This window comes from Equus caballus, chromosome 1, assembly GCF_041296265.1.
Source record: "Equus caballus isolate H_3958 breed thoroughbred chromosome 1, TB-T2T, whole genome shotgun sequence".
Classification (NCBI taxonomy): Eukaryota; Metazoa; Chordata; class Mammalia; order Perissodactyla; family Equidae; genus Equus; species Equus caballus.
Genome location: NC_091684.1, coordinates 153,780,751 through 153,800,493, shown reverse-complemented (window position 1 = coordinate 153,800,493; position 19,743 = coordinate 153,780,751). Strand labels below are relative to the sequence as shown.

The 19,743-nt window shown below is 37.6% G+C and overlaps 1 protein-coding gene across 5 annotated transcripts in view; it reads left to right on the top strand.

The window, feature by feature from the left end:
• Positions 1-19,743, top strand: part of GALK2 (galactokinase 2) — a 119,407-nt gene that overhangs the window by 29,804 nt on the left and 69,860 nt on the right. For all 5 annotated transcript variants that reach the window (XR_011426647.1, XM_001499722.6, XM_070236870.1 and 2 more), the window contains exons 4-5: positions 3,958-4,048; positions 6,789-6,935. Coding sequence is in view for 4 of the 5 variants with exons in the window: in XM_001499722.6 (XP_001499772.5) it covers positions 3,958-4,048; positions 6,789-6,935 (238 nt within the window). In the remaining variant the exon portion in view is untranslated. The remainder of the gene's footprint in view (positions 1-3,957; positions 4,049-6,788; positions 6,936-19,743) is intronic.

The window sequence follows — 19,743 nt, the reverse complement described above, 5'->3', positions numbered from 1 at the left end:
GTCCACATGTTATGTAGCATTCATAGCATGTAGACACCATAATTTGTTTATCTATTCACCATTGATGGGTATTTAGATCGTTTCCAGTTTTTGATTATTATGAATAATGTTGCTATGATTATTTGTGTACAAGTGTTTCATTTTTCTTGGGTAAACACCTAGGAGTGGACACTTTGGTTTACCTTTTTAAGAACTTGCCTAATTGTCTCCCAAAGTGGTTGTACCATTTTACCTTCCCAGCACCAGTATATGAGAGTTCCAGTTACTCCACATCTTTGCTAACATCTCTTTTTAAATTTTAGCCACTCTCATAAATGTGTAGTAGTATCACACACACGGCTTTTAATTTTAATTTTTCTAACTAATGATGTTGAACATATTTTCATGTACTAATCTGCCATCTAGATATCTTTTTTGTTGAAGAGTCTGTTCAAATCTTTTGCCAATTTTTTTTTTTGAGACAGATTTGCCCTGAGCTTTTATCTGCCACCAATCCTCCTCTTTTTGCTGAGGAAGATTGGCCCTGAGCTAACAGCCGTGCCCATCTTCCTCTACTTTATATGTGGGATGCCCTCCACAGCATGGCTTGATAAGCGGTGTGTAGGTCTGTGCCTGGGATCTGAACCAGTGAACCTTGGGCAGCCAAAGCAGAGCATGCGAGCTTAACCACTACGCCAGCGTGCTGGCCCCTCTTTTGCTCATTTTTAAGTAGGTTTTTCATCTTCTATGGTTGCCCTGTAAGTTTCTTATATATTGTAGACACAAGTTCTTTGTGATGTATATTTTGCGAGTACTTTCATCCAGTCCGTGGCTTGGATTTTTCTTTTCTCTGAGTGTCTTTTTAAGAAGAATAGTTTTTGACTTTGATGAAGTCCTATTTATTGATTCTTTTTCTTTCATAGTTTATAGTTTTTGACTGTATTTAAGAAACTGTTGTCAAATCCAACATCACTAAAATTTTTTCCAATGTTTTCTTCCAGCAGTTTTATAACTTTAGCTCTTACATTTAGGTCTGTGATCCATTTTGTGCTAATTTTTGTATGTGGCATGAGATAAGAGTTGAGGTTTACTTTTTTGCATATGGCTATCCAATTGTTTCCCACTATTTGTTGGAAAAATTATCTTTTCCTGATGAATTATCTTGACACCTTTGTTGAGAAGCAATTGGCAATATATGTATGGGTCTACTTCTGGACTCTATTCTGTTCCATTGATGTATTTGTCTATCTTTAGGTCAATACCACACTATCTGAAAACTGTAGCTTTATAAGAAGTCCTGAAATCAGATAGTATAGATCCTCTGATATTGTTTCTTTTTCAAATTTGTTTTGGCTATTCTAGATCTTTTGCCTTTCCTTATTAATTTTACAATCGGCTATTCAATTTCTATGAAAAGCATGATGGGATTTTTATTGGGGTTACAGTGAATGTATAGATCAATTCGGGAAGAATTGACATCTCAACAATATTTACTCTTCCAATCCATGAACGTGGTATATATTTCTCTGTTTATTTAGGTCTTCTTCAATTTCTCTCCAAAATATTTTGTTGTTTTCAGGGTACATGTCTTGCACACATTTTGTGAAAATTTTCTTTAATTTTAAGTATTTATTTTTTGATGATATTGTTATTATAAATGGTCTAGTCCAGTGCCTGACACACTCAGAGTAGACACTGGGCAAATGTTGGTTGGAAGAACCAGTGAATGAATGAATAAAATGTGTAAGTGGAAAAGTATCAATGTAATGAGTCATGTCTGCTCATTTTCAGGTCTTTTTCCTTAGCATTCTGTAACGTGGGTGCAAGAGTAGAGAAAGCAGATTGGTGATGTCACGCAGCAATGAGGGTTGGTGGGAAAATGAATGCCTGTTTTTGAACCTTAGGAAAAGACTAGGCAGAGAGGCAAGACTGGGATGCTGGAAAGAGCAAACGTGAAATAACTAATCAAAGAGAAGTTTTTTCGACGACAGACTTAAGCTATGTTTCTAGTTCTGTAGGAGCTGGCACTTTTCAGCTTTTTCCTGGTTGTTTCTTGCCTAACTTCCTACACCTGTTCAAATTTTCCCTTCTACTTTCCCTAATATACCACCACCCATACCCCCCACTCCTTCCAGGTTTTCTTTTCTTTGTGGTGACTTTCAAGGTCTCTGCTTAGCTAGGAACAGAACCCAGTCGGTTTTGCTAACATAACTTTATCTGCTTTCCAAGTTCTGTGACCTGTTGTTGGCTGTGGGCAATATATTTTAACTTCTGTGGGTGACAGCAAAGTACTTGTGAGCTGGAGTCAGACTTTGTGTATCCTTGGAGAATCACTAAACCTCTCTGAGCCTCCGGGAAGGCTTCTCCTCTGCACCCTAATATGCTGACTGTAGAAATGATGCCTTCTTGGTCATATATCCCACCCCATATTACACATCATCACATGACAGTGATGTGTGGTAGTGACTTGTGTTCATATTGTCTCAGCTAGATTACAGATGCTTAAAAGATAAGCCCGTTTACTTTTATATTCCTCTGAATGCCTTACATACTTATGTGGTCATTAAATATTTTTCTTAGGAGATGATGTGTGCATGTTATTGAGTAATGATAGTGCATGGAAGGCACCTACTACAGTGACTGGCACATAGTAGTAGGTATTTGGTAAGTTATATGAACAGTACTCAGACAATATTGGGAATGTTGCTTATTTCCTCACTTTTTTATTGATGCCCCCCTTTTTTAAAATGTATTTTTGCCCTTTGGCTGATTTAGAAGCCTATTTTTCTATTTTCTTTTTTTTAAAAGATTGTCTTTTTCCTTTTGCTCCCAAAGTCCCCTGGTACATAGTTGTGGGTCCTTCTAGTCGTGGCATGTGGGATGCCACCTCAGCATGGCTTGACGAGCAGTACCATGTCCATGCCCAGCATTCGAACTGGTGAAACCCTGGGCCACCGAAGCAGAGCACTCGAACTTAGCCACTCGGCCATGGGGCCAGCCCCATTTATTTTCCATACTCAGATAATTTTTGACTTACAAAGAAGTCACAAAAATAGTACAAAGAATTCCCACATATCAACTGTTGTGTCCTCAGTGCATGATATCAAGGAGGCACATGATGTCTCTTTACTAGAAATGTTAATTTTCATCATTTATTTAAGGTGTTGCCTGCCAGATTTCTTTACCATAAAGTTACTACTTTTTCCCTTTGCAGTAAGTATTTGGTGGGGAAATACTTTGAGTCTATGTAAATATCTTGTTTCCCATCAAATTTTTACTCACTAACTTTGGTATCCTTTGGTGATTCCTGAAACAATTATCCTGGAGCTAGCCAAATAGTGATTTTTCAATTTCCATCATGTTTTCTATATCCATTAGCTGGCATTTTGCTCTAAGGAAGAGCTTTCTTTTCTCCTTCATTTAGCTATTTATTCATTTATTAATTTATATCAGTATAGATTCATGGAATCTTATTTTATTCAGTGAGTTTGATGCATTAGAATCACTATTTGTTTCTCTCATGCTTTCTTTTTCTTAAACTGTGCAGATGGTGAAATCAGATGGGTGGCAGAGAGTGTGGGGAAAGAAAGCTTTGAGTCCTTCTGTTCAGTTAGAGATGTGCCAAACAGCAGGCCCAAAGGATAAGCCGTTATGTGGTTTACACCAGCTTAACAAGGACCATCGTGAAATAAAAAGTGGTGTAGATTATGCTAATATATATTGGCTCCCTTCTGTTTCAGGAAATAAAAAGGATCAGTTGGAAGTAGTTTAGTTATTAAGGTCACTACAACTTCTTCTTAACTTTTAGCAGCTGGAGATGTTTGTTGTTTTTGGGTAGACTGTGAAGTACATATATTGAAAGTAAGTGGAAAATGAAATTTCAGTATCACCGTCTTGGCACAAGATGGCAGCAGCCAGCCATTGATGTTGCAGCACAGGCCTCTAGACTGAAATTAATGGTGTCTTTTGTTTTTGCAGTGACTTCAGTACTAGTGCTAATAACGTTCAGATTGACAAAACCAAGCCTCTGTGGCACAACTATTTCTTATGTGGATTTAAAGGAATTCAGGTAAATTGGCTTATAATGCAGTTGAGATTATGATATATGTCATATCAAGATTTATTTTATTTACCGTATCATTTTTATCTCCTTTCAAGACTAACTGATGCTTCTGTTCTATTTTGCTAATTTGTGTCTTTCAGGGGATGAGGTAGAAATGATTGTTCATATGGTAGTGTTCACGGGGGCAGTAGTGGCTGTGCACAAATCAGATGCCTCTGGCAAACATCTTTCTGTTTTTTAAATCTTTGTTAAAATTTTGTTTTGAAGGACGCATTCTAGTAATATTATTTACATTTTGTTCTAGGGATATATAGGTGTATAATGTAATAGGATTTTGAGGAGGACCTCTACCTAGCTGTGGTAATTTAAGTCTTAAGCCTCAGATTTATCTGGAAAATGATGTCATTGCTATCCAGACAAAGAGTTGTTGCAAGGATTACACAGTGCTTGACACAGAGTAGGCATTCAATAAAAGGTAACTGCTATCGCTATTACTACCTCAAATGCGGTTAAAAGAAAGGATGTAGTGAAATTTATTAGAATAAGTATTTTCCTAGAAACATTGAATAATTACCTTGAACATCTTTCTTGTCATGTGCAAGAACAAGAAAAATGAAATATTCCCACTTTCTCCCCTAGTTAAAAAAAGTATGAAGGACAAAAAGAAAATCGCTTTGCTAAGTCAATTGGGTTTGTTAAAATCCATGTTTTGGAGAGCTTGTCTTCCTCACTGCCTGGCAATCCTGTCTGAAACTTTGTCACAACTAGCCTAGGACTCAGTGGCATATCCATTACAGAAATGCCTCACGTTTATTTCTGACGTGTAGGCCTGTACTCTAAGTATAGTGGTTCTAGTCTTAGAGTTCCTGCGTTCATTTTTTGCTTTCTTTCCGCACCCCACCCCCCCCAGACTCATGGTAATAACTTATGGGAAAAGTTATTGGCAGGTTTTAAATCTTCAGATCATTTGGCTTATCAAATGTATTAGTGGGAATTAGGGTATTTGGAAGCATTTGCTTGGCAAGTGCAGTTTGATCTTCCTTATAACATGCCTTTTTGTAGCGTATGCGTAAAATGACCTAAATAATGCATGTTACTTTGTGCTGTTTTTGAACATTTCGGGTCTTAAAGCCTTTCTTTTTGGTTTGACAACGTATCCGCAAAAGCAGGTTTGTACAATGAATTTTTGGCAGAAAAGTAACTTCAATGTTAGCCTGTTCAGAAAACTTCAAACTCAAATACTAGAAAGTTCCAGAGGATAATCTGTTTATATTAAATTAAACATGTTATCCTTTTGGGATAGAGCTGTTACAGAATTTGGCAAAACCCATTTGCGTTTTTTGAATCTGTTGTACATTTTAATTTAAACATTGCGTGATAAGTTTGTAAGTATGATTCACATTCAAGACACCCTGTGGATGAGTTTATGGTTAAATATATAGCATTCTCCAGGAATTTTTTTTTAAACAAGCTGTCTGATGTTCTTTATGAAAGGGCATTGGCAGCAGGAGTGTTTCAGTTTATAATTTGTTTGTATCTCTGGAAAGGAAATTTTTAGATGACTTGAAATCAAGAAGAGAAGTTCATCCAACTGAATCTCTTCTTTTGTGGTGCCTGAGTTTTGCCAGCTTAGGAAAAAAAGGACAAAAAAAATTAAGGAAAAAACCAGTCTTTTATTTGCAGAGTTTTGTTGTTACTTTGGTTATCCTAACCAGTTTATTGAAATTTCTCCCTAGAATAATACATATGATGAAATGCATAATTATGTAATATAATAGTATTTCATACTTTGGTCTTGAGCTGTTTGAGTGATTTGCAAACATGATGGTACTTTTTCTTGAGGAGGAGGTGGCCTTGAATTTATTTTTAATGCTGAACTACAAAGGTTATGATATAATATCACCCCAAGTGTCCTCATCCTAGATATTTATCTAAGTATTCTAGGGTTTTCCATCTTTAGATCAGAGTCTGATTATTTCTTTGGGCTTTCCTATTTGCAGAAATAGAGTCCCTGCTTTGTTTAGAGTCTGCATTCCCATTTGTGGATGAATTCTAATTTGGCTGTCTTGAAAGCTACCATATGGTTAAATTGTATCTATAAACTCTAGTAAAAGTCTGGATTTCCTCAGATAGCCAACTTACATTAAATCACAGTGACAGGATGCTGGCCTAGGTTTCTGACTGCAGTGGAGAACTTCAGAACCAGAAATCAGAGACCTGGATCCTATGCCCAGCTCCCTATACGTGATCTTAGGAAAGTCTCTTAATCTTTTGGTGCCTAGGTTTTTCTGTAAGTAAAACAGCCAGCCACTGCTTGGTGTTAGACTTTTACAATCACAGAGTGTTAGGATGTGCTACATAGAGATTTAACCTGCCTTGCTAATTATTGTGTATTTCTTGTCTTGCTACTTGAGAAGTTGAATTATAATTGTTTAATATTTTTTCCATATTTGTTCAAATCAATCAAAACTCAAGAAAAAGATCATTCGAGGCAATTTTAGGAAGTAGATCAGCAGCTTTTTGTTGACCAAAAAAGTGATCTTCAGATTACTGTACCCTGTGGCCAAGAGCCATTAAATGAAATGTTGTGTGTAGGCTCAACTAAATTCAGCTGCACAAGTAGCTTCAGTAAATAGCATAAGTCGTCCATTGATAGACTTTTGCTCTCTGGGGAATGAAGGAACGTTTTGCTGCTCCTTGAATCCACTACCAAAGATACTAGTGCTGTTTTCCTCTCTATTCTTAGGAACACTTTGGTCTTAGTGACCTGACTGGAATGAATTGCTTGGTGGATGGAAACATCCCACCAAGTTCTGGCCTTTCCAGCTCCAGCGCTTTGGTCTGTTGTGCTGGCTTGGTGACGCTCACGGTGCTGGGAATGAACCTATCCAAGGTAACCAACTTGCATGTGTCAGCCTCACAGAACCCTGTCTTTCTAGAGGCATTAGCATCTGAATCTCTAAATCAGAACGCCTTCCTTTGATTGAAAACCGTCTTATCTGAAAACACTGTGCACGTGGACACACATTGTTACTGAACGAGTCCTGCTTGTGATAAGCTACTATAAGGTGGCCCATATGATCCAAACAGTGAGCACATCTGTGAATAACTTGATTAAAATGCTCTTACATTAAGTGTAGAGTTTGAATGCATGGATATCCTTTTTGATCACCACATTAACAAGTTAAGTTTAGGGCAAGAAATTCTAGGCCTCTTAGTTGGGCCTGCTTATTTTCACCCCAAACCTTAAATTAAATATTTGACAAGCAGTGGGTAAAAAGAATAAAGACCATGCAATAAAGGAACTGAACAGCATGTCTGTTTATTCCAGCAGGTTAGTCACTGAAATAAACTTTTTTTTTTTTTAATATTGTGTTACAAAGAAGAAATGCTTATTCAAAGGAAATATAAATCCTATAAAAGGTCAGAAAGCCTCAACTTTACAAGTTCACATAAATCTCTGACTTTGCAGTTCAGAGCAGGTGTGCTCAGCTTTAATTAATGTTTCAGAGTTCTGGTTCAAATAAAATGTTATCATAGGTTCTTTTTTATCCCATGTACCTATACTACCAAGTTTGTAGATGGCTTGGGAACACAGACTGGACTTCAGCCAGATCAAGAGAAAGTCAGCGCATGCTTGGTCTTTCTTAAGCCTATTTAAAGTTTCAGTTTGAAAGTTTTTGATGTAAGAGGGAAGAGAGAAATGAAGAACACAAAGGTTCAGGCAGAAATCTCTTTAGCTGTCGTGTGTATCTATAGACTAATTAGACCTTTGTAAGCAATGGCTTCTTTGAAGGGAAGGGTAACTTACTTGTTATTATCTGTGTTTGAAAGGGGAGAAAGCAAGGGAAAGGAAGTCCACAAGTAAAATGTCCTTCCACTGGTACTACGTTTAATCTGATGTCTTATTTTTCATTCATTTGTTCATCATTCAACCATTCTTTGTTTAGTGACTGCTTTGTGCCAGGTAACGTTCAAGGCATTGGAGACATAATAGGTGCATTTTTAACCCTCACAGTGCTTATGATCAAAAAGGGGAATAGAGTCAAGGAAATAGGCAACTATAATAGAGTATGATAAATGGATAAGTAGTGTGCTATGGGAGCAGAATGAACCCTGATTTAGAGAGCATAGGACATCTAAGCTGTGACACAAGGATTCATAAATGTTAGTCAAGAAATACTGACAGCATGATAACACTGGTGACATCAGATAGGCATGTATCATGTGGAGGGAAAATCCTGCGGAAATAGCTAGAGTAAGAGTGATCATGGCTTGTTAAAGGGACTAAAAAGAGCTTACTTTGGCTGCAGCATGTAGTAATTTGGATGACAGGGTAGGAGACCAGATGCTGGGCCTTGTAAACCAGGTCGAGGAATTTGGGCTTTATCCTGATAGCAGTGTAAAACCATTGTAGGCTTTTAGAAAGAGGGTGACATGATCACATCTATATTTTAGAAAGATCACCCTGGCTCTGTTATAAAACCTAGATTTAAGGGTAACAGTATTAGTACTGGGGAGATGATTTGGTCTAGGGGAATGGCAGTGAGAATGGAGAGAACTGGATGATAGATTTAAGGTACATCTCAGACAGAATCATTAGGACTTGATCATTGCTTGGATATGGGGATGGGGGAAAGCAAAGAGTCAAGGATTATACTCAGGTCTTTGGCTTGGTGTGATACATTAGAACAAAGAGTGTAAACGAAAAAATAGGTTTGAGGGGAAGCTGAAATGTTGAGTATAAGGAATCTGTGGGAACATTGATGGAGTTATCTAGAATTAGGTAGAAACAATATCTCTGAAGGTCAGGAGGGAGATTTGGACTTGAGATGGCCCATTTGAGAGTCATTAGTATATAACTGGGTTTTGAAGTCACAGAAGTGGAGGAGAATATCTAATGGAGAAGTGTAGGTGGAAAGATAAGGAAGATTAGGACAGAGCTCAAATAAGCATGAACATTTGAAATATGGGAAAAGAAAGAGATGTCTATGAAGAGACTCAGAAGTAATCAGATATTAGGAAGAAAACCAGAAAGTTGAGGGAACAGCAAAGACAAGGAAGAGAATATTTCATGAAAGGAGTGGTAGTGGTGTCAAATGCTGCTGAGAGGTTAACTAAGATAAGCGCTAAGAAGTATCCATTGGATTTAGCATCAAGGAAGTTGAACAAAACTTTGGCAAGAGCAGTTTAAAATAGAAATTGGTTGAAGGGTCTATGAGAGGTAAGAAAGTGGAAAAGTTCAGTAGATACAAAAAGTCTGGCTATTCCTGGAAAAAGATAATCTGGTGTCCATTATAGGGATGAAGCAAAGGAATTCCTTTCTTTTTTAATGAGAGGATTGGTGCAAATTATTTTTTGCATTTCTCTGGCCCTTTGATGGTGTGAATATCTAAGGGAAAAGAGGAAAAGAAGATACAGAGAAAGAAACCCTTGAAGCTTTGGAATTAATTCTGGCTGTCTCAGTGTTTTCAAAGTCAAAAATAGCAAATATATTGGCATAAAAATGGACACACAGATCAGTGGAACAGAATAGAGATCCCAGAAATAAACCTATGTATATATGATCAATTAACTTATGACAAAGCAACCAAGAATATACAGTGGGGAAAGGACAGTCTCTTCAATAAATGGTGCTGGGAAAATGGAACAGCCACATGCAAAAGAATGAAACTGGACCACTATCTTAAATCATACACAAAAATTAACTCAAAATGGATTAAAGTCTTTAAAGTAAGATCTGAAACCATAAAACTCCTAGAAGAAAACATAGGCGGTAAGCTCCTTGACATTGGTCTTGGTAATGATCTTTTAGATTTGACACCAAAAGCAAAGGCAACAAAAGCAAAAATTAACAAGTGGGACTACATCAAACTAAAAAGATTCTACACAGCAAAAAAAAAAAAAAAAAAAAATCAGCAAAATGAAAAGGCAACCTACGGAAAGAGAGAAAATATTTGCAAATCATATATCTATAAGGAGTCAATATCCAAAATATATAAAGAACTTATATAACTCAATAGCAAAAAAGCACACAATCCAATCAAAAAATGTGCAGAGGATCTGAATAGACATTTTTCCAAAGAAGACATACAGATGGTCAACAGGTACATGAAAAGATGCTCGACATCCCTAATCAACAGGGAAATGGAAATCAAAACCACAATGAGATATCACTCCACACTTGATAGAATGGCTATTATCAAAAAGACAAGAGATAACAAGCGTTGGTGAGGATGTGGAGCTTGTGCACTGTTAGTGGGACTGTAAATTAGTGCAGCCACTATGGAAAACGGTATGGAGTTTCCTTAAAAAAGTAAAAATAGAACTACCATATGATCCAGCAATTCCGCTTCTGGGTATTAATCTGAAGAAAACGAAAACACTAACTTGAAAAGGTATATGCACCAGCATGTACATTGTAGCATTATTTACAATAGTCAAGCTATGGAAACAACCTAAGTGTCCATTGACAGATGAATGGATAAAGAAAATGTGGTGTATATATATATGTATATACAATGGAATATCATTCAGCAATAAAAAAGAATGAAATCTTGCCATTTGCAACAACATGGATGGACCTTGAGGGCATTGTGCTAAGTGAAATAATCAGACAGAGAAAGACAAATACCATATGATCTCACTTATATGTGGAGTCTTAAAAAAACAAAAAAAACACGAGGATCATAGATACATAGAACAGATTGATGGTTGGCAGAGGTGGGGGCTGAGGGGTGGGTGAAACAGGTGAAGGGAGTTGAAAGGTACAAACTTCCAGTTATAAAATAAATAAGTCATGGAAATGTAACATTATGTACAGCATGGTGACTATAGTTAATAATACTGTATTGCATATTTGAAAGTTGCTAAGAGAGTAAATCTTACAAGTTCTCCATAAGAAGAAAACTTGGTAACTATGTGACAAATTTTAGGTGACAGAAACTAGGTGACAGATTTTAACAAGACTTATTATGGTGACTGTTTTGTAATCTATACAAGTATTGAATCATTATGCTGTACACCTGAAACTAATATAATGTATGTCAATTATACCTCAATCTAAAAAACTGAAAAAAAACAGCAAGTGTACTTTTATCAGAGCTATCTGACTCCTTTGCCTAAAGGGAACAATATGTATATCCTAGCCTTCCCTGCTAGTCTAAGTTGTACTGGCAATGCTTATATTTTCTAGGGGTTGAGCACAATTATTTGGAGAGTTTCTTTGCTATAGTACTATAGAATCTTGATTGAAAGGAAGCTCCTAATATGCAGGGACAACGGAACCAACCAGGAAGGGTTCCTTTGTGAAGCCAGAAGCCATCATACTTCAGGAGCTGTGGCTGCAGAGTGGTGTTGCCAGAAGTGCATTGAGGCAGGGGAAGAGTGAGGTGGGTGGGAATGGCAGTGAGGAGGGATGGGTGAGGGGAGCTGTCCATAGAGGTCAGTTTCCTGGGGTACAGAGCAGTGAGAGAATGGGGGCTAGGAAGGCAAACAGAATAACCAGCCTATCTGATAAGAAAAATAAGTCCCTGAAAAAATATTTGCAATTCGTATATCTGACAAAGGCTTAATATCCATAATATATAAAGAACTCTCGCAACTCAACAACAAAACATCAAACAACCCAATCAAAAAATGGGCTGGAGACATGAACAGACATTTCTCCAAAGAAGATATACAGATGGCCAATAGGCACATGAAAAGATGCTCATCATCGCTGATCATCAGGGAAATGCAAATCAAAACTACACTAAGATATCATCTTACACCCGTTAGAATGACAAAAATATCTAAAACTAATAGCAACAAATGTTGGAGAGGTGCGGAGAAAAAGGAACCCTCATACACTGCTGGTGGGAATGCAAACTAGTGCAGCCACTATGGAAAACAGTATGGAGATTCCTCAAAAAATTAAAAATAGAACTACCATATGATCCAGCCATCCCATACTGGGTATTTATCCAAAGAGCTTGAAGTCAGCAATCCCAAAAGTCCTATGCACCCCAATGTTTATTGCAGCACTGTTTACAATAGCCAAGACGTGGAAGCAACCTAAGTGTCCAGCAACAGACGAATGGATAAAGAAGATGTGGTACATATATACAATGGAATACTACTCAGCTGCAAAACAGAACAAAATCATTCCATTTGCAATAACATGGATGGACCTTGAGAGAATTATGTTAAGTGAAATAAGCCAGCGAGAGAAGGATAATCTGTGTATGATTCCACTCATATGAGGAATTTAAAATTATGGACTAAGAACAGTTTAGTGGATACCAGGGGAAAGGTGGGGTGGGGAGTGGGCACAAAGGGTGAAGTGGTGCACCTACAACATGACTGACAAACATTAATGTACAACTGAAATTTCACAAGATTGTAACCTATCAATAACTCAATAAAAAAAGAAAAAAAGAAAAAAAAAAAAGAAAAATAAGTCCCCGAAGAGACTGAGGGCTAATGCTCTCCCAATTGATGAATAATCCCCTCCCAATTATATGTACATTCAGTTCAATATACTGTATTCAATTGCAGACAAGAATTACTGCAAATAGAATACAATAAGTAGATGTGGAGCTTGTTTATTCATTAATAAACCAAATGTTGCATGTCCAAAACCAATGAAACAAGATTGCTAGTCATCTAGAAAGTCTGGAAGACAGAAATTATGAATCATAATAGAGCTGACACAAGAGTGTAGTGTGATAAAAGACCTAAGAAATGGGAAAGGCTAGAGACTTCTGGTTTCAAGATGTCAGAATAAAGACATATCTACTCTTTCTTTCTCCATCCCTCATTCATTCTTCTTTTCTCAAAAGTGATCCCCAAACAATAGGGAAAACCAGAAAAGGAGGCACAAGCTCCATCTTTGATAAATCAAGGAGACATAAATAACTCTAAACTACAAGATACAAAGATGGAAAGTGGGTGGAAGGATGGTGCATGACTTAGCAGAGTGGAGAAAGGTCAGAGCCAAGTGCCCGTGGAGAGGGATGCAGATGGCAAACAAGCTGACTCACAGCTCTTGGAAAGGCTTAGAATTAGAGGCATCTGGTACCATAGAAAGCAGGGTGACGTGGTGAGTTAAAATTTACTTGAGAGTCTTCATGAGGAGCAGTTAGACCCTCAGAGCCTGCTCGTGCCTGGCTAAGTGAGAAGACTTATTTCCCCCACCTTTGCAGGAGTCTCTGGAGAAACAACCAGAGATGGCCTGGACTTGGGGACACTGAGCACTGAGAAAGGCAGGACAATAATAGAATTGAAAACCAGGGGAATAAAGGACATTCTGCATCCGAACAGTGAATTTCTCACCTCCCTTCCTCTGTTCAGCTCTAGCACACCGGCAGCCTTACCACTCCACACCCCTCTGGGAATATTGGAAGATCCTTCTCACAGGAAACTGAACCATCCTAGAGAAAAGGCCTAAAGATACAGAAATTTGGTGATCCCCTCCCACAAAAATTCACCTGCTACTCTATGACCCTATTAGAAGTCCACTTACAAAGCTTCTAATCAGCTTGTTAGTGACTCACTCTTAAATATGATAGAGCTCAAAAGAGAATCAGACTTTGGAATAAAGCGTCCAACATGAAGCAAAGAAAGAAACAAAGAGAAGAAAGGAACTCAGAGGAAACAGAGACAATGCTGAGAGGAGAAGAATGCTTCAGAGAAGCCATGGTGTCCTCAGAGAGATAAAAGAAAATGTTAAAAAAAAGAATAGAATGCTATTTCAAAAAAGGGAACAAACAATGAGAAAGAGCTTTTGGATATTAAAAATACAATAGCTAAAATAAAAAGTTCAGTAAGAGATTGGAAGAACTCTCTGATAAAGTAGAGAAAAAAAAGAGATGGACAATAAGAGAGAGAAAGATAGGAAAATTTGTAGATCAACTCCAGAAATCCAATATCCAATTGGTAAGGAGAAACAGAAAACAGTCATTAGAAAATTATTTTTTTAAATAATATTTATTCAAAGTGAAAACATGAATTCTCAGATTGAAAGGTGCTCATTGGGTGTTCAGCATAATAAATGAAAAAAAACCAAGCCAAAGAGTAATGTATTCAAAATAAGAATGAATTTTAGCTTAGAATTAATGAATTGATCAAGTGTAAGGATAGAATAAACCATTCTCAAACATGCAAAGTCTAAAAGTCTACAGGATGTAACTCACCAAAACTAGGGAGTAAACCAAGAAAGAAGATGACATGGGAACTAGGAAATGGGAAATGCAACACAGGAGAGAGGAGTTGGGTATTTATAGAACATTGGTAAAGGGAGATCCCAACATAAGAGTCATGACACCCAGCAGCTCAGTGCAGATTAGAACCAGGAGAGGGAAGGAAAAAATGGAATCGATAAATCTTATTAGGAAAAAAGGGGACTGATAAATATGACATGTTTGACCATGTGGAGAAATGGATTGAGGGTGATTTTACAGAGTTGTTGTGGGGTATTGGAAAGCTTAGTTGAACATGCAAATAAAACTAAGCAAATGAGGAAATTAGGCAATTATTAAATATAGGAAAAACAAAAAAAATTTTTCCTAGAAAGGAAATCAACCATTTTTCAGTATTTGGCTCATAAGCAAACAATAGTCTCAATAATTAATGCACTGAATATAGATTTAACCAAAGTTTTTGGCATAAATTTATTGAGAAAGATTGGAGAGAAGGGAAAGATGGGCATAAGAGAGCTAAAATCCTCATTTACCATAATAGGAAGGCAGTAGATAAAGTGTAAAATGGAATAACCAGGAGATAGCATTCTACTCAGATTATTTGATAATTTAAAGCAAGAGCTAAGAGTCTAAAGTGTTTAACTCTGAGCACACTGCCCTGGGGATGGGGGTGAGAGGGTGAGAGCTAGGGAGTGCTTTTGTTGCTATGAGCTCTAGCTCCTTTGATCTTTTACATTATGTTCATATATTCTTTTGGTGAAAGTAAAAACTAATTGAAAATAAAGAAAAAGATAGACAGAAGGGGTGAATGCAGTGAAAGGTAAGAGGCAGTGAATGACTGCAGCTGAGGGAACTGGAAGACGAAGAGGCAAGAAGGGATTCAATGAGTCAGTGTCAGAGATTGAGAACAGATGAGCTGTTGGACCGTGATCAGATAAGAAAGGCCCAGGGAGAGGCTTGTTGATGGATTTTGGGTGAAAGAATCCAAGAAAATACAGGCATCTTTCACTTAATGGCAAGAATTCATTCCAAAAATTGGATGTTCTGCATAAAACCATTAAGTGGGCGCCTATTTCTTATTAGTTTCAATAGGAAAAATTATAATGCATTACTCCTCAACTCAGAACCTCTAATTCCTACAATGTTACAAAAACACAGTAAAAATTCCTCTTATAGTAATACAAAAATACAATGAAAAATACCTAAAACAGTCTTCTTGAACATCAATTAATATGGTTGTTAACAAGCAGTTACTTTACACAGGAATACACTGTATGTCTTCTCTGTTGACACCTGGTGTCTCAGTATTCTGCACACTATTTTGTTAACAATGTTGAGTTAGGGTTTGGGATTTAAGTCTATTTTTTCTTACATAAACGTCTTTCAAAAAGTGTATTGAGAGATATGTACAACCTACGAAGTTTGAGTATAAAAACCAGGAGGTGTTCTAGCAGGAAAATGTTAGTTGGTGAGGCGTTCTGTAAGGTATGCGTATGCCTGTACTGTGTTAGCTCAGGATTCAGGTTGCTCTAGACTTGTGTCCAGTTTCTATCTGTTCTTGGAGTTGTCCTTGAAGACCAAGAAGCAAGGACTAAGTTCCTCTTAAGGATCTTAGATTTAGAGATAACTGGCTGGCTTGGGAAACACGATGTAACTCTAAAGGCTAGCCTTGCATCGTAAGGTGTGTTTGGTTGGCTTCTATGCACAAATTCTTCCCTCTGCTTGGTGGGGTCGAGTGTAGATTTTGAATTCACGAGATGGTGGACCGAGCAAGTGATGTTCAGAAGACCCATTCTGGAAGATTGGGGGATATAGTAGATGAATAAGGGCTGAGCTGCATCCTCCATATTGAAGTCTAAGGAGGAGAAACCCCCTGTTACCTTGGTTGATGAAGGCTGAGATAACCAGCAGGGAGCAGCAGGTTAGGAGGGCATTTGATGTGTGTGTATCTTTGGCATTTTGTCAAAATTACAATTCATGTGACTGAGTATCCCAGACTGTGGATGGGCATGAAACTTTCCCTTGAGGATTGCAGTCCACTGAGGAAGCTGGGGAAGCTCATGGTTAGGCATCGAGAATCCTGTGTGTTCCTGGGAAGCCTGGAATAACAGGAATAACACTGGATTTGTGAAGGAGTGCTTCTCAGAGAAGACAGGCTTTCCAGCCACAGTGTAACTCCCTATCCTAAGTCTTAGAAGTAACAATTCAGTGACATTTATTGAACATGTACTATGTGCCAGGCATTGTTCTAGGCACCCGCGCTCCAAATGTGAAGAAAATTGATGAAGCCCCTGATTTCATGGAACTTACATGCTGTTGGTTGTGATGACACTGGGAGATAATGAACAGCTATACAAATAAATATATACCATGGTATCAGCTAGGGCTATGAAGAGATGTAGGCTGTAGTAAGGGGAAGCTGCTATTTTCCACAGGGAGTTACAGAAGTCCTCCCTAAGGAAGAGACTTTTGAACAGAGACCTGAGGGAGTGAGCAGAGATGGGAGGCATAAGGAACAGCAAGTGCAGAAGTCCTAAGGGGACAGCACATTTGTCCTGTTCCAGGAATAGCAGAGGATGTGTGGCTGGAGTGTGGAGAGTTGGGGAGAGGGCAGAGGGGTGGGAGGTAAGCTGAGTGGTGGTCCGAGGCCATGTTAGAGTATACAGTCTTCTTTGGATTTCATTCCAAGTGTAATAGAAAGCCTTTGGAGAGCTCTGAGCTGAGGATAGCAAGATGTGACGTACTTTGACTTCAGTTCTTTCAGCTGGGAATACCACACTCTATCCCATACTGGCGAGGGAGGAAACAATTAAAAAAAAGAAAAAGAAAAGAAAAGGAATGGTCAATGCCCTTGACCTTAAATGCACTTAGTGGAATATTAACAGAAGACTTATTAATTGAACATCTATCTCAGAAGGTGTGAGTACTTTATATGTAAATGGGGAATAGGGTTGTGAGAATGGCTCCTTAGGGAAGTTAAATGGGCAAGATTTCAGGTAGATGGTGAGTTCTAAAAGGACTTTAAAGTAAGGGAAGACTGTGTCTTGACACAAAGTACTGGGAGGGCCCCAAGGACATTTCAGGCAGCGTGAGCGTGAAAGTGTATTCTAACAGTTCTCGGAGCCAGACTTTCAAATATGTGTCAGCCAAGGCCCAGAAATTCTTATGCAGCCTCATGAAATTTCTTTTTAAAACTTATTTGACTATAGGGATGTCTTCTAGTTGCTTAAGTCCCTGAATAGATTTAGTTGACTTAATTTCAGGGGCAAATTAGTTATAAAGACATGAGTTAATATTCTTTTCAGAGGAGTGTTTTTGAAGTTTGAAATCCATACTGTGCAAGGGACCTTTGAGGTTCAGAAGCAGAGTAAGTGAAATGTTCAAAGTTCTATGCCGAATAGGTCCAAGTTTTCACTTTCCTGAGTTTCTAAGAGCTGTTTCCTTGAGAAAATTTAAGGAGATATTTTTCTTTTCACATACCTACATTTAAATTAAATATTTCTTGGCCTTCAGAAGGAGACCTTGTGCTTAAAAAGTAAAGACATGGTCCACATTATAAAATGAAAAGAATCTCACAATTATACAAAGTTTTAAACTATGATTTGAATGTTTTATTAGCAGTTTGCTACACGGTATGAGAAAAATCAGAAACCAATTTGCACTGTCGCTAATTATTATGTTTAGAAGTCCATACAAGGACATTGTTTCAGTTTGCTTAGAATAACAAAAACCTCATCCATATAATGCTTAAGGAAAATAGTAGTTTAAAACATTCCAGCCAGACCTTGACTACTAATGAACTGTGGCAGCATGGCGGGTAAGAAGATGGTAAATCCAGAAGGTCATCTTTGAAAGAATCTCTTCAGTGTTGAACATGGACTGAATGAAGCCACATGCTCACTGGTACAAAAACCAGGAGGGTTTAGTGTTAGCCCTGGGTGGCCTGTGTTTAAAAATGTTGGAAATTTTAAGTTAATATTACTAATATGTAAATATAAAGCCATTCACATAGTTTTATCCATAAAAAAGAACCAAGTTTCTTTCAGTTATGTGGGATGGTGTTTGTATTTCCGGTTATATTCTTTTTTAGGGGTAGGAGTGGAGACCGAATAATTTATTTAACGATTTTGAATACGTTGGATTTACTTGGATGATGTGACTAAGCTATTTGATTGCAGATTAGAAGCCTGCTTTGCCGAGGTTGTTTAGGTCACATTTGGTTTTTTTTCCATTTCCTTTTCTACGCTAAATATATGTTTACCTTTAGCATAAACTAAGACAAACACGACTAATTAGGGAGAAGCAGATTGGAAGAATATGGCTCACTGTTTCCAAGTGGTTTTAAATGAAACCACTACTGCTGAAAATTCATATGCATACCTGGTTGTGCTTTGAACTTTAGTTGTGATCTTTAGATCCTTATCATTATTAAGTTACTGTGTTTCATGACCTCCGAAATTTGACTTGCACCCAGCAATAAGTTAAATATTATCCAGCATTTAAAGAATTAACTGGGACAATGCAAGTGATATTAAGTACACCAATATGTGCATAGCCCTTACCTACTATAGTTATTGTATGCAGTGAAAATAACTAAAAGATGAAAATACAAGGATAAATAATCCCCTTACCAAATTCAGAGGGGGGTTTGTCATCTATTTCCATGCATTTGTGTTTCATAGAGGTGATGGTAGCCATCTGGATCAAGACTTACCCTATACTGACCAGGTTTTGCTTCTGAGTTTTGGCAATTATGAATAAAGCTGCTATAAGCATCGGTGTGAGGTTTTTGTGTGGACATAAGTTTTCAACTCTTTTGGGTAAATTCCAAGGAGTGTGATTGCTGGACCATATGATAAGAGTATGTTTTATTTTGAAAGAAACTGCCAAACTGTCTTCTAAAATAGCTGTATCATTTTGCATTCTCACCAGCAATGAATGAAAGTTCCTGTTGCTCCACATCCTCTCCAGTATTTGGAGTTCTGGATTTTGGCCATTTTAGTAAATGTGTACTGGTATCTCATTTTTTTGTTTTGTTTTAGGCTGAGGAAGATTAGTCCTGAGCTAACATCTGTGCCAGTCTTCCTCCACTTTATATGTGCATTGCTGCCACAACATGGCCGATGAGTGGTGTAGGTCTGCACCTGGAACCCGATCCTACAAACCCGGGCCGTTGAAGTGGAGCATGCAGAACTTAACCACTATGCCATGGGGCGGGCCGCTCATTGTTGTTTTAATTTGCTTTTCTCTGATGACATATGGTATGGAGCATCTTTTCATATGTTTATTTGCCATCTGTGTATCTTCTTCAGTGAGGTGTCTGTTAGGGTCTTTGGCCCATTTTTAAATTAGATAGTTTGTTTTCCTATTGTTGAGTTTTAAGAGTTCTTTGTATATTTTGGATAACATCCTTTATCAGATATGACTTGCAAATATTTTCTCCCAGTCTGTGGCTTCTCTTTTTATTCTCTTGACATTGTCTTTCCCAGAGCAGAAATGTTTAATTTTGGTGAAGTCCAA